Here is a 16,032-nt window from a genome sequence, read left to right as displayed (position 1 = left end):
GCCTAAATCTGATTCCAATTGGGCATCTAGTTCTGTGATTTCATCTCTTCCTAGGAATCCATTGTATTTTTCTTCCATGTGTTTAACATAAAACACATCATTAATTCATATCCGCAAAACAGCATGGACTGTAGCCCAGCACGCACACACACACAAACACACACACAGAGAGAGACACGCCCTTAATGTACAGCACATCTGGAACAGAAAAAGAGGGGTCCCCCAACTCGTGTTCTCTCATGCTGACAACTGCACATGTGTGACCAATTAACAACATATATTCATATACTGTACACACAGGTGGACACAGGGGGACACACATACTACATACACACAACTGTGCAAACACACATACACAGACATTGTCTCTCATACAGCTGCAGTACACTGCCCTACCATAGCTGCAAGTAGGGGTGCTGAGGGTGCTGCAGTACACTGCCCTACCATAGCTGCAAGTAGGGGTGCTGAGGGTGCTGCAGTACACTGCCCTACCATAGCTGCAAGTAGGGGTGCTGAGGGTGCTGCAGTACACTACCCTACCATAGCCACAAGTAGGGGTGCTGAGGGTGCTGCAGTACACTGCCCTACCATAGCTGCAAGTAGGGGTGCTGAGGGTGCTGCAGTACACTGCCCTACCATAGCTGCAAGTAGGGGTGCTGAGGGTGCTGCAGTACACTACCCTACCATAGCTGCAAGTAGGGGTGCTGAGGGTGCTGCAGTACACTGCCCTACCATAGCTGCAAGTAGGGGTGCTGAGGGTGCTGCAGTACACTGCCCTACCATAGCTGCAAGTAGGGGTGCTGAGGGTGCTGCAGCACCCCCTGAAAAATATAAATGTAAAAAATAAATGCAAAATTGGTGAACTGGGCCTTTATTACTCCTGTATAAGTGGGGAAATTCACTTACAAATGCAAATGCATTCAATAAGTTTGCAGTCAGGAGTGTATCCGCATGCCCCAACCATAACACACAACCAAAACCACAGCCTATGTCAATACAACAAAGACAGGAACAAATATTCAATATACTCGTCTCCATATCTCTATGGTCACCCCCAAAACCAATTCTTCCTTTGGCCGCCTCTACTTCCAGTTCTCTTCTGCCAATGACTGGAACCAACTACAAAAATCTCTGAAACTGGAAACACTTATCTCACTCACTAGTTTTAAGCACCAGCTGTCAGAGCAGCTCACATATTACTGCACCTGCACATAGCCTATCTATAATTTAGCCCAAACAACTGCCTCGTTCCCTACTGTACTTATTTATTTTGCTACTTTGCACCCCATTATTTCTATCTCTACTTTGCACATTCTTCCACTGTAAATCTACCATTCCAGTGTTTTACTTGCTATATTGTATTTACTTCGCCACCATGGCCTTTTTTGCCATGGTCCCTTATCTCACCTCATTTGCTCACATTGTATATAGACTTATTTTTCTACTGTATTATTGACTGTGTTTGTTTTACTCCATGTGTAACTCTGTGTTGTTGTATGTGTTGAACTCCTTTGCTTTATCTTGGCCAGGTCGCAGTTGTAAATGAGAACTTGTTCTAAACTTGCCTACCTGGTTAAATAAAGGTGAAATAAAAAATCAAATAAATCGCAGCGCTAGCTGTGACACCAGAGATTCTGGGTTCGAGCCCAAGCTCTATCGTAGCCATGGGGCGACACACAAATGGCCCAGCGTTGTCCGGGTTAGGGAGGGTTTGGCCGGCAGGGATGTCCTTGTCTCATCGTACAGTGAAAGTATTTCCTAACAGTGCAGTAATATCATTAATAATAATATTGTAAAAAAACACAAGAAGTAAGTTGAAACACGAGAATGCAAATATATATATATACACAGTCAGTGCAAGCACCTTATTCAGTGTGCAGGGGTACTGTTGAGGTGGGTTTAAACTTAAAAAGTGACTGCTAGCAGGATATACATGTAAACATGGCTGAAAAGTGGCTGCTAGCAGGATATACATGTAAACATGGCTGAAAAGTGACTGGTAGCAGGATATACATGTAAACAGCGCTGAAAAGTGACTGGTAGCAGAATATACATGTTAACAGGGCTGAAAAGTGACTGGTAGCAGGATATACATGTAAACAGGGCTGAAAAGTGACTGGTAGCAGGATATACATGTAAACAGGGCTGAAAAGTGACTGGTAGCAGGATATACATGTTAACAGGGCTGAAAAGTGACTGGTAGCAGGATATACATGTTAACAGGGCTGAAAAGTGACTGGTAGCAGGATATACATGTTAACAGGGCTGAAAAGTGACTGGTAGCAGGATATACATGTAAACAGGGCTGAAAAGTGACTGGTAGCAGGATATACATGTAAACAGGGCTGAAAAGTGACTGGTAGCAGGATATACATGTAAACATGGCTGAAAAGTGACTGGTAGCAGGATATACATGTAAACAGGGCTGAAAAGTGACTGCTAGCAGGATATACATGTAAACAGGGCTGAAAAGTGACTGGTAGCAGGATATACATGTAAACAGGGCTGAAAAGTGACTGGTAGCAGGATATACATGTAAACATGGCTGAAAAGTGACTGGTAGCAGGATATACATGTAAACAGGGTTGAAAAGTGACTGGTAGCAGGATATACATGTAAACAGGGCTGAAAAGTGACTGGTAGCAGGATATACATGTTAACAGGGCTGAAAAGTGACTGGTAGCAGGATATACATGTAAACAGGGCTGAAAAGTGACTGGTAGCAGGATATACATGTAAACATGGTTGAAAAGTGACTGGTAGCAGGATATACATGTAAACATGGCTGAAAAGTGACTGGTAGCAGGATATACATGTAAACAGGGCTGAAAAGTGACTGCTAGCAGGATATACATGTAAACAGGGCTGAAAAGTGACTGGTAGCAGGATATACATGTAAACAGGGCTGAAAAGTGACTGGTAGCAGGATATACATGTAAACATGGCTGAAAAGTGACTGGTAGCAGGATATACATGTAAACAGGGTTGAAAAGTGACTGGCAGCAGGATATACATGTAAACAGGGCTGAAAAGTGACTTGTAGCAGGATATACATGTAAACAGGGCTGAAAAGTGACTGGTAGCAGGATATACATGTAAACAGGGCTGAAAAGTGACTGGTAGCAGGATATACATGTTAACAGGGCTGAAAAGTGACTGGTAGCAGGATATACATGTAAACAGGGCTGAAAAGTGACTGGTAGCAGGATATACATGTAAACAGGGCTGAAAAGTGACTGGTAGCAGGATATACATGTTAACAGGGCTGAAAAGTGACTGGTAGCAGGATATACATGTTAACAGGGCTGAATGTGACTGGTAGCAGGATATACATGTAAACAGGGCTGGAAAGTGACCGGTAGCAGGATATACATGTAAACAGGGCTGAAAAGTGACTGGTAGCAGGATATACATGTAAACAGGGCTGAAAAGTGACTGGTAGCAGGATATACATGTTAACAGGGCTGAAAAGTGACTGGTAGCAGGATATACATGTAAACAGGGCTGAAAAGTGACTGCTAGCAGGATATACATGTAAACAGGGTTGAAAAGTGACTGGTAGCAGGATATACATGTAAACAGGGCTGAAAAGTGACTGGTAGCAGGATATACATGTAAACAGGGCTGAAAAGTGACTGGTAGCAGAATATACATGTAAACAGGGCTGAAAAGTGACTGGTAGCAGGATATACATGTAAACAGGGCTGAAAAGTGACTGGTAGCAGGATATACATGTAAACAGGGCTGAAAAGTGACTGGTAGCAGGATATACATGTAAACAGGGCTGAAAAGTGACTGGTAGCAGGATATACATGTTAACAGGGCTGAAAAGTGACTGGTAGCAGGATATACATGTAAACAGGGCTGAAAAGTGACTGGTAGCAGGATATACATGTAAACAGGGCTGAAAAGTGACTGGTAGCAGGATATACATGTAAACAGGGCTGAAAAGTGACTGGTAGCAGGATATACATGTTAACAGGGCTGAAAAGTGACTGGTAGCAGGATATACATGTAAACAGGGCTGAAAAGTGACTGGTAGCAGGATATACATGTTAACAGGGCTGAAAAGTGACTGGTAGCAGGATATACATGTAAACAGGGCTGAAAAGTGACTGGTAGCAGGATATACATGTAAACAGGGCTGAAAAGTGACTGGTAGCAGGATATACATGTTAACAGGGCTGAAAAGTGACTGGTAGCAGGATATACATGTAAACAGGGCTGAAAAGTGACTGGTAGCAGGATATACATGTTAACAGGGCTGAAAAGTGACTGGTAGCAGGATATACATGTAAACAGGGCTGAAAAGTGACTGGTAGCAGGATATACATGTAAACAGGGCTGAAAAGTGACTGGTAGCAGGATATACATGTTAACAGGGCTGAAAAGTGACTGGTAGCAGGATATACATGTAAACAGGGCTGAAAAGTGACTGGTAGCAGAATATACATGTAAACAGGGCTGAAAAGTGACTGGTAGCAGGATATACATGTAAACAGGGCTGAAAAGTGACTGGTAGCAGGATATACATGTAAACAGGGCTGAAAAGTGACTGGTAGCAGGATATACATGTTAACAGGGCTGAAAATGACTGGTAGCAGAATAAATAGATAAATACTAATGTTAATGGCAATCAATAACCAATGAACAGCAGTGTAAGGGTGGTAATACATCTAATCAATAATCATTTTAGCAGCAGTGTAGGTGTGTAGTTGTTAGCCATTTAACAGTCTTATGGCCAGGGGGTAGAAGCTGTTTAGGATGTGGGTGGCCCCCCTGTTTCCTATAGTCCACGAACAACTCCTTGGTCTTGCTGATGTTGAGGGAGAGGTTGTGTCTTGCCTAGTGTAACGGCCGTTGTTGGTGGAAGAAGGTGAGGACCAAGGTGCAGCGTGGTATGTGTCCATATTTATTAAAATGAACACAGAAATAACAAAAAATACCAAAGAGAAACGACCGAAAACAGTTCTGGCTGGTGTAGACACACAACAGAAAACAGTCACCCACGAAACACAATAGAAAACAGGCTCCCTAAATATGGTTCTCAATCAGGGACAACGATTGACAGCTGCCTCTGGTTGAGAACCATACCAGGCCGAACACAGAAATAGCAAATCATATAAAAACTAACATAGACAACCCACCCAACTCACGCCCTGACCATAATAAAACAAAGACATAACAAAAGAACTAAGGTCAGAACGTGACACCTAGTTAAAAAAAAGGTTCAATAAATAAATACAAAAATAGTGCACAGGGGCAGGAAAGGGCCTTCCCCAAACTGTTGCCACAAAGTTGGAAGTCTAGAATGTCATAGTATGCTGTAGCGTTAAGACTTCCCTTCAATGGAACTAAGGGGTCTAGCCCGAAACATGAAAAACAGCCCAGACCATTTTTCCTCCAAACCCAGATTTGTCCGTCGGACTGCCAGATGGTGAAGCGCGATTCATCACTCCAGAGAAGACGTTTCCACTGCTCCAGAGTCCAATGGCGGTGAGCTTTACACCACTCCAACCGATGCTTGGCATTGTGCATGGTGATCTTAGGTTTGTGTGCGGCTGCTCTGCCTTGGAAACCCATTGAAGCTCCTGGCGAAGTTGTTGCGCTGAAATAGCTTCCAGAGGCAGTTTGGAACTCGGTAGTGTGTTGCAAACGAGGACAGACAATTTTTACGTGTTACATGCTTCAGCACTTGGCAGTCCCATTCTGTGAGCTTGTGCAGCCTCGGCCTACCACTTTGCGGCTGAGCTGTTGTTGCTCCTAGACGTTTCCACTTCACAGCAACAGCACTTACAGTTGACCGTGGCAGCTCTAGCAGGGCAGAAATTTGATGAACTGACTTGTTGGACGGTGCCACGTTGAAAGTCACTGAGCTCTTCAGTAACGCCATTCTACTGCCAGTGTTTGTCTATGGAGATTTCATGGCTGTGTGCTTAATTTTATACACCTGTCAGCAACGGTGTGGCTGAAATAGCCAAATCCACTCATTTGAATGGATGTCCACATACTTTTGTATATATAGTTTATCTTAGATGAATAAGAGCGTCTGCTAAATAACAAAAATGTAAATGTAAAACGTGAGTAAATATAAAGAAAACAGAGAAGCAGTAAGTAAGAACAATCTTTTATTTGTGTTTTCGGGAAAGTTCAACGACATCCCCATTGCCAGCACTGAGTGGGCTGGAACAGTGGACACCACCGGTGCAGATGGGTAGCTGTAGTTCAAGAAAAGTCACTATAAGAGTTATCATCATCCACGTCAGGGAGACCAGGAACAACATCCAGTTGGGAGAGCATACATACAGTCACTGAGGTGAAAATAGGCTGCAGAAAACCAAGAGGAAAACTGTGGCTAGCGTGCATAGTCCATACACAACTAGAGAACTGAACAGACGTGTACAGTCAGAAGTGCATGGGATTCCACCGCTGTCGTTCTCCAGGTATGAGATGAGCCAGCGAGATTGTGGAATCCATGATCAACAGAGAAACCAAGATGGCCGCCATCCTCTGGGAACTGTATTTCAGAGAAGTCCGGATATAAACTGTCCATAGGGGTTATGAACAAACCAGCGGCCCTCGAGGGACCAAAACAGGATGTACATGGTGCAGGGCAGGAAGTGACATAAAAACAAGGATGCATGTCTGAATAGTCTCTCTGTGAGGATAGCTTGAGATCAAAGATGCTTCAACACGAAACAAATCATGTTCATCCAAAGAAATAAAATCATTCAATTATATATAACAGCAACAATAAAGGGGGGTAACAATCATCATAATCATAATAATAGTAATGGTAGTTATTTATAACATGGTCGTTGAGGAAAAGAAGCACTATGACTGGGTTGACTGGGCCCTTTCTCTCCCCTGGGTTTAGTGAGTCGGTAGGGAAACACGACACTATGTGGATACTAAGACGATGCTCAACAACACAGAAATGCCGGAGAACTGACAGAAAGTATCAACAACCTTAATAAATCAACATTTTACATTTTGGCTTTTTTATTAGTCCCAGAAATCTGAGAATTTAACACCATTCCGATCGATGGGGAGAGTAATAATAGCATCATCTCGAATGATAACCTATTCCCTGGGTATATGGGAGAATAGGGTCACATTTGTTTGATAAGACACCCTACCACAAACCCCATCTCCTGGAATATAATTTGCATATACGCAGTCATACACGCATCTTATCTCTGCAACATTCACACTTAGCATATACCTATGTAAAATACACAAACTGGTATATTCAATATAGACAATATTTATCTTCTACCAATAATAAGAATGCTAGCTAAAATTATTAATATTGTACAGTAACACAAGTGTGCTTTTTCCTGGGTAGTTGGTGGACTATTTAGGAGGGTGTGAAGACATTGTGGTATTATGTATACAATCTAGAACCACAGAGACCGGTTGTTAGGATTGGTTAAAGGTAAAAATAGCCTTTTCGTGATTGGTTGTAAGCGACATTAACCGTGTTGGGATTGGATCAATTCGATATCAAAAACATAGGAAGGAAAAAAACATCACAATGCAGAGAGAAGATCAAAACGGTCCACTGTAACCAGAACAACTCAAAAATCCTACCAACCCAGCTTGGGCAAGATATTCTATATCAGTTAGAACTGACAGCAATCTAAAAGGACAGAAATTGACAGAAAGAGAGCGAGAGAGAGAGATGGCCAAGGGCTCATCAATATGAGTTCATAGTATACATAATAAAAACTAACAGTCGCCCCATCCATTAGCTGTAGTGTGATTGAATGCCCTGCTAGTCTTGGGGTCACATAATACAATTCTCTATATGACAGAGGAGATAGTGCAGCTATAATCAAATGTAAGAGCTGTAAGAGCTGCACCAAAGCCCAGACATCTAGACAACTACTAAACAGTCCAAACTGTTAAAGGTTGCAAAAGTTGTAACAATATGAAGGACTTGTTATTTACAAACACTGTGCAAGTGCTGAAGATTGTGCTGGGTTAATAGTGTTTCTCCCATTTCTCTCTCGCTCTCTCTCTCTTTCACTTTCCTACCATTTCAGCCCAAACCCCATCAGTTAGAAACACAACAAAGAAAACAAATTAAGTGCTTGAGTAAAATCCACAAAGAAATGTTGAACTGTACAATTTTAAAATCATTTTGCTCGCTATTTTACAGTTTAAAATGGCTGCCTTGCCTCCTAGTCCCGGACTCTGAATCCTGTCTAAAAATCCCTGTCTAACACCTCTAAAATAGCATCTCCTTTATCAATCTACTGTAAAAAGATATTTTGTCATAGCCCTCCATCTCTCTATATCTTACATCTTTCCCATTCATATAGAAAATATACAAAAATTATTTCCAAAATTTGCTCCCCCTCTAGTCTTAATATAAAAATATACAATTCTCCGATATCAAAATCCTCAAAGTGACGTTTTCTTCTTTCATCTAAAGGGGCAACAGTCCTCCAGGTTATGTAATCTCTCTGTCCCTAACCTTTAACCCTGTCCACTCTGACATCATCAAAACGTGACACCTGAGCTTCTTTATATCACCCTTCTCATCGTCTCATACATTCATCATCATCATCGTTATCATCATCATGTCACCCCATTCCACCCATCAGTTCCATCTCTTTCTCCTCCTCTTGTCTCACTGGTCTCCATGGCGATTCTCATATTTGTTGAGAATGTTGCGGCAGCGACCGAGCTCCTTCCTCATGTCAGCCACTTCCTGTCTGAGTGCCTGGTTCTCTCTCTCCAGGAAGGCGGCGCGGACCGAGATCTGGTTTTCCTTCAAGCGCCGCGCGTCACGAGAACGCTTGGCTGCCTCGTTGTTCTTACACCGCCGGGACCAGTACTTATCATCCTGAAAGAGGGAGACACCGTTAGATACAGAGCTACTGACATTACCTTGTAGAAAATCATCTGACCCTGGACCAGAGGTTAGGGACAACTTCTACCAACTCTTAATACTTCTACCTACTCTCTGACTACCAACCTTGAGGTCTGCTGGCACCAGCATCTTGCGGGCCTTCTTGATCATGGGCTGTGGTTTGAGTTCGTCCTCGCTGAAGCGGTGTCTGCGGGGGTCGAAGGCGTCCTGGCCGGGCACACTGGACAGAGCCACGTCGGCCGCGTCGGGTTCAAAGCCACCCATCACGTCTGGACCGTTGGATGTGGGCGTCATGAGAGGAGTGCAGGACGAAGAGGAGACAGAGGAACCAGGCGAGCCGCAGTCGTCGTTCATGCTCGATTGACTGCCTCCTGAAAGAGAGAGAATCGGTTGTTATTTTCTTATTAAACCTTTATATGAACCAAGAGATTCAATGTAGATACATTATGACTCACTGACCCCTCAGGTCCATCAGAAAGCAATAACACACAGCATTTATCTGCAAGTCAAAATCTGTAAAGTAAAAGAGCTGTAGAGCTGATAGGCTGCAGTTACAGACCATGTCCACCAGGTGGTGGAAGGGAGCTACTTTCTGCTCTGAGAAACTAATAAACAGGAACGTTTTTCTCCCTGCTTTCAAGTGTGATTTCTACAGCCCAACGTCTTTCCAACTATCGTGAACGTGCGTTTCACTTCAATATGAATCAATTATCATGGAGAAATGTAACTCAAATGGGAACTTCACATGTGCAAGAGCACTTTTCTCAACTTATCTTGTGTATAAAAATTAAATATCACCCTTTTAGTCAGAGTATATATTTCAATCCTGGTTTAATATTATTATCAACATGCCCAGACTGACTACCTATAAGGCTGGTTTTAACAGTTTTCTTGAAATGTTTCTAAAACTGTTATACAACCGTCATCCCACCCCTTGAAATCAGTTCCCTATGTTCTATAAAGCTCACTCACCCCCTTTAGGGCCTAATGCACATAACACCTTGACATTCCTATCATAAAGACTCCAACCAGCCTTTTCCTTTTCCTATTCCTCCTTTACGAGAACACAATCAGAACACAGCCTACACTACACCCACCTCCAGTTAAGTCAATGGTCAGGTGTCTGAATGAAAACTCAAATCAGATCATTACAAATACGTTCTCCTGTCTTGCCTCATAATTTGTGTTACATTGTAACGACTATGTAGCAAACACATCATCCAACCCGCAATATCACATTCGGCTTCATCAATGCTTCTTTTACATTAATATCCGATTTGTCTTGTAAATGTGAAAGTGTGGTATTTAACTCTAATGTCTAAACTGTCTAAAGTGTATTATTGTGACATGTGACATTGGAATACAACTGAAATGCAGCTAAAAAACAACCAGTTTATGAAGGGTTAAATACAATGGCTACTGACATTCCCCATCTACTGTACAGCACCACATCTTAATCATTACTATCTCTGTAAATCTCTCTCTTCTGCATTCAAACATTCCATTTGAACTTCAGTATCAGCAGGCAATGGGAACCTCTTCCTCCCCCCTCCCTCCCTCGCTCTCCCTCCCACCCTCGTGCCTCTCCGCTCCTCCCAGTCCTCCGGTTGGCCCTGCCTCTCGTTCTCCTGCTCCAGTGCTCACAGCCTCTGCACGTGAAGGGACGCTGCACGTGCACATTGCTGTAGCGTGTGAGGTGAGGAGAGATTTAAAGACACGCGATCACAAACACTCACTACACACACCTACTTCCTCTCCCTCCCCTCCTTATCTCTGTCTTGATCTCCCTATGTACAGTAAGACCTTAGTGTTCAGTAAATGGCTGTTTGGACCTGAATTGAACATAAAACCGACCAAACCAAACCCCTTTGTCAGCGCTGTGAGATTCATTTGTTAAATGTCTCCTCTGTCTCTTTCTCTCAGGCAGCCTAAATGGTAAACCTAGCTCAGTGTGAAGGGTAGTTCGTAGCCTACAGGAAATTCCTGTCGTTGCTTTCTCCACCCCTCCTTGTTGTTCCCTCTCTGTCAAGTTAACTCAGCGTTAAGGGATTCCATTTGGCTTCACAGAAAATGATGCTTGGTCACCATAGGAGAGGAGTTCAATATGAGTACTGAGGACAACTTAAAGAGCTGAATCACATGAAGACTTTGTGCAGACTTTACTACAGCCTTCTCTCTAAGGACATAACCATCCTGTATACAGGGTCACCATGGTAACTGCCATGTCACTGATCCTCCATTTTAGTCCTTCATCTAGTTGCCACTTCACAAGGCCAAAACAACATGGCACCATAATCCTTGCTTCATTTGGCCAAACTGGACCACTGAATACATTGTCGATACCATGTCAACTACGATACATTCACCAATCACCCACCACCCCTACAATCCCTTTCCATAGAATCAGCATTAACCATCTCATCTCCACCCCTCTCCCCATGTTCCTACTGAAGATGTGTACAATAAACAGATGTACACTGTTCCGTATTGTATCCATGGGATAAAATCATCATAGAAATCCCTGTATGTTGCCCTCCCCTCCTCCGACAACCGGTTCGGGTTACTCACCATAGTCAAGTCCTCCCTGCATGTTGGACTGGGCCACCTCCAGGCCGATGAGCGACGGGGAAGATGAGGATGACGAGGAGGAGGCTGAAGAGCAGGGTGGAGGCGATGAGGGGGGACACTGGGAACTCTGATTGGGCACCGCCGACTGGGAACTCTGGGATGGGATCTGGGCTGTACTGGAACTGTTCTGGCCGTGGACTCCGCCCATGCCGTTCTCTGTGAGGAATTCCTCCAGGTCCATGTACTGCAGCTGGAAGAGGCCTCCTTCCACTGGCAGGGTCCTCTCCCACAGGAGGGGTCCCAGGAACGCAGACTGGTTAAATCCTCCAGCTCCTCCTCCGCTGGCGTTACTGTTGCTGCTGCTCACCCCGCTGCTGCCGCTACGCATGTTGCAGCCGCCGTTCCCGCCACCCAAGGAGTCCTCATCCATGTCTGTGATGGTTCTGTCTTTGTCTGGGATGGTGGGAGAGAGACAAAATGGAGGTTATTGGTTAGTAAAGGATGGACAGGGGTTGGAACTCTCAAGAGTTGTTGTCACATCAAATGTTTGACCCTTGGTGCTGTCAGAGGTGATTTGGGGATTATAAAAAAAGAAATAAAAAGTGTCATGGTATCCCACTATATACACTCCCTCAAGTCTGGTTCCTCACAAGGTTTCTTCCATATACACTCTTTGCTTTTCAGTTTTGGGGGGGGAACTACTTAGGGTCATATGACAGGATATCTTATGTCCAAAGCTGTAGGCGTTCTTGTAAACCTATTCAATTTAGTTCAATGAGACAAGAGGGTGCTATGGCCCAGGCCTCATAGCTGTTGAGGTCCAGAGGCACAATTATCCTATAGATGTGTCAACTCTACAGATACTGAGAGATAGATGATATCTGTGGAATGGTGTGACCGTTGGATGCATCAGCTGCACTGCTCTGCGCACAAACACCACTGAATGCTTCAGTCAGACCGTAACAGATGGTCATACAAGAAACTGCACAAGAATCCAAATCAGAATGCTGGATGAAAAGCAATATGATTTTTACTACATGTCTGCATGTCTATGTCTATACTTGGTGAGACAAATGAATGTGGTAATATAGGCATCCATACCACAGGCCTCGCTGGTACTGTTTAGCAAGGCAGATAATATACCAGAAGATGTGGTCTTAATCTGCATGCTAATCTAAAACTATGCCAGGGGATTGGAGGGGCGGAGATTATAATCCATATGAGAACATCATGCTCAGCTCACAGCAGAGTGCAACATGGGATGGCACCATCATTCTACTGGACATTTGGGGGTCATAATTGGACAGTGAGTGACCTTTGTGTTTGGATAAAAGTGTTTGTTATGCCTAATGACCATGTAATAACGTGTTACAGGGATAATGGCATATTGGTTTCCTTACCCTGTAAACTGTCTATGGATAAGGTATGACAGTAGTTTCTGGCACGGTTTCCACATGCTAACGTTTTAGCATTTGTGGCACAAATCCTATTCAAGTCATGGGACCGATATTAGCATGTCCAAATCATCCAAAAGTATCTCAAGTTGACTGTGAAGCTCAACAAAGTCACTTATAGATGATTTGAACATGATTACTATCCCATAATATGCTTTCTGGTTTACTGCTCTATACTATAGGAGTGGTTGGATTCGATTAACATTTTCCAACAAGCATTTGATCCTACACTCTTAGAAGCAAGGGTTCCAAAAAGGTTATTTGGCTGTCCCCGTAGGAGAACCCATTTTGGTTCCAGGTAGATCCCTTGTTGGTTGCAGGTAGAACCATTTTGGGTTCCATGCAGAACCCTCTACATTGAACCCAAAAGGGTTCTACCTGGAACCAAAAATAGTTATTCAAAGGGTTCTCCTATGGGGACAGCCGAGGTACCCTTTTAGGGTCTAGATAGCACCTTTTTTTCAAGAGTATAAGTTCTATTCTGATACAAAGTTTCCCTATTCTGGTCCTGACCTGTATTATCAGTAGTAAAAATACAAACTGACCATGAATCAGTTCTAAAGGACAACTTCCACCACCATGTATATACTATGGTGTGTGTTGGTTGCAGAATGTCAATCATGAATCATCATTCAGAGCTGAGCTCTGTACTGAAGAACCACACCAGTATACCTTATCTGTTTTGTTTCCAAACAACAAGTCTGACTGTGGTGCATGTGTCATGTCATGTGCATGTGTGACAATGGCAGGGCCAGATATTAAGTTATGCTGGTGAGCACAGCTGTCTTCACTGTACTGTACTCAATTGAGTCAGGCAGACAATGGAGACTGGTAGATATGATTTCATTGAATGTCAGTTACAAAATATGCTAAATAACAGAAAAACAACATAAGCTAACAGACACTGCATGCCTAAGTGCAGAAAACTCCATCAGCAACATTGTTGCAGTGTAGAGCTGCATGATAACAATGTAACAATCAAATTAAATCAAAGTTATCTTCTCACCTTTAACGTCGCAGCAGTCTTTGAGAATTGCACGGTCTCCCTTCATCGGATGCTGCAGGAGGGATTTCAAACTAGCCATGGAGTTGAGGTGTCCACCGCTGATGGAGCCACCAGACTGGTTGCAATTCCCGAACTGCGGGCTAGCGCCGGCTGGGAGGTCCGGGGTCAGGAGCTGGGTGAGCTGCCTGGACATAGTTGGCCGGACCTGGTTGTTGATTAGGATCCTGGAGCGCAGGCGGAGTCGAAATGACTGGCAGATTGATCACCGCTATTCAATTAACGAGAATATTGAATTAACATGTATTATAGTTAGAATTGGGTGCAATGAACCAGGTGCAATGAATAGTCTATTTGAGATGACATTACAAACTTGTTGAAGTAATATAAAACGCATATGTGAGTGCATATCTCGACAAGATATGAGAACATGTAAGTTTGACTCCCAGGCTCAGTATACCAGTGTAGCCTAATAATAACAAGCAATAGTTGCAAAACGTGTCCCTTTGATTTGTTTAGAATGTCAATAAACATGTTCTTACCTTTCCCTCTATTTAGGCTATGAAGTGTTCTTATATCCACTGTTGTATCATTATAATAGACAGTATTCCAGTAGATATGGTGCAACACTATATTATTTTAAATCCCCGGTGCAGATCAAGATGTTATTCTCCAATAGAGACTAGTTGTAAAACGTCAAACTAATGACTGGTGCCCATGGTCAATTCAAAGGTGGACAAAATAAAATCCGAGCTGGAAAATAATAAGTTGTTGTCGAAAAATATCCTGAGTTGATCAACACCCCAAACAAATGACGATTAAAAAATGATCAAAAATGAAACTCGAAGCAAGGAAAAATAATGTCCTACTCCACAATGCCAAATGAACAAATAATGAAGAGCGAAAAGCGGAGAAGGCTCTGAGTACGCGCGCTATTTGTCGGTGACAAGCTGTATTACTTTTTTCTTTAAGCTTTCCTGTCGCTCTATCGTTCTTTCGGGAGGGGGGGTTCTTCTTTTCCCCCGCGTACTTTGTGTAGCCAATGTACTGAAGCACGGGCTTGGATTTGGGCTGCGCGACGGCTGTCCTCTCAGCTGGAACGAACACGGGCAGTTCACGTGACGTCACAACTCATAGGGCAAGGCGCGAGAGAAGGCATGATTGGCTTATTTGTTCAATATGCATGACAAACACACAACCCCCCTCGTGCCACACCTCGAGGGGGCACGCCAAGCACTTGTTGTTTGTATGCTCATGGACAGACGGACGAAAACAAATGGACAGTTAGCAATCACCCGTCACCGTTATCATTATGACTTTGAATTAACGTCTTTAAATGACACTAGCAACTGAGGGGACCTTGATACATATCCTCTATAGAACGTTCATCTAGGCATACAGATTATTGCCCAAATAGATTGCCAACATGATTATGTCATTATACTAGCAATGGGCCCTGCACCATTCTATGAGCAAGCAACTGTGTAGTGTAGACTACAGTTTTCCCAGTCCGCTTGTAATCCAGAGAAAACGTGAGTGGCTGCCGGGTTTTCAGGCGAAAGGAACACAGCAGCACGTTGCTTCCTAAAAGCAGAATAGCTGTAATATAGCGCACATGGCCCAGTCACGAGGAGGTGCAACCCTTATGCATGTTGCTCTAGTTTCGATTGGTTGGAGAAAATAATGTCTCCTCCCCTAGTGAGCGCTTATTGGAAAGAACTAGGCCACCCGCCCCGCCCTACGGATTCCCCCCATGCTACGGCCGCGTGAGACCGATTCAAAGCAGAACAGCGCGAGGTGTCTGCAGTACTGTATTTTAACCCACAGTCAAAGAGCCACAGGAAATTGTTTCCTTTTTGTTGACTGCTAGTCGGACATGGAAAAACAATATTTAGACAGATCCCAGGAACAATATACATCCTTCTGAGGATATTACTGTGTGTACCAGACACTTGTTTTCTTTACAAATAGACATATGCCAACAGCATGAGTATAATTAATGGGGAAACAATTGATACATTGATTGATGATAAACTATCCTACATGTGTGTTTACTGCAGAAGTTTACTGCAAAACGAACATTGCATGCCTTTATGATAATTCATCTGTTAGAACAATTTGAGAAG

The 16,032-nt window shown here is 43.4% G+C and overlaps 1 protein-coding gene across 2 annotated transcripts; it reads right to left on the bottom strand.

Annotated features, from left to right (window-relative positions):
- Positions 1-6,111: 6,111 nt before the first annotated feature.
- LOC110508875 (hepatic leukemia factor) lies at positions 6,112-15,060 on the bottom strand. Of its 2 annotated transcripts, none has more exons than XM_021589752.2 (5): positions 14,449-15,060; positions 13,910-14,177; positions 11,450-11,902; positions 8,972-9,252; positions 6,112-8,854 (listed from the first exon to the last, which is right to left on the bottom strand). In XM_021589752.2, exons 2-5 carry the CDS (start codon positions 14,100-14,102, stop codon positions 8,639-8,641), a joined length of 1,143 nt encoding a protein of 380 aa, XP_021445427.1. In that variant the 5' UTR covers positions 14,103-14,177; positions 14,449-15,060; the 3' UTR covers positions 6,112-8,638. The 2 variants fall into 2 exon arrangements, with proteins under 2 accessions (XP_021445427.1, XP_021445436.1); XM_021589761.2 differs by having other exon boundaries at positions 8,987-9,252; positions 14,449-15,049.
- Between the last annotated feature and the right edge of the window lie 972 nt (positions 15,061-16,032).

This window comes from Oncorhynchus mykiss, chromosome 3 (assembly GCF_013265735.2).
Source record: "Oncorhynchus mykiss isolate Arlee chromosome 3, USDA_OmykA_1.1, whole genome shotgun sequence".
NCBI lineage: Eukaryota > Metazoa > Chordata > Actinopteri > Salmoniformes > Salmonidae > Oncorhynchus > Oncorhynchus mykiss.
Note: the sequence above shows the minus strand (reverse complement) of the source record. Positions and strands in the feature narration are given on the sequence as shown.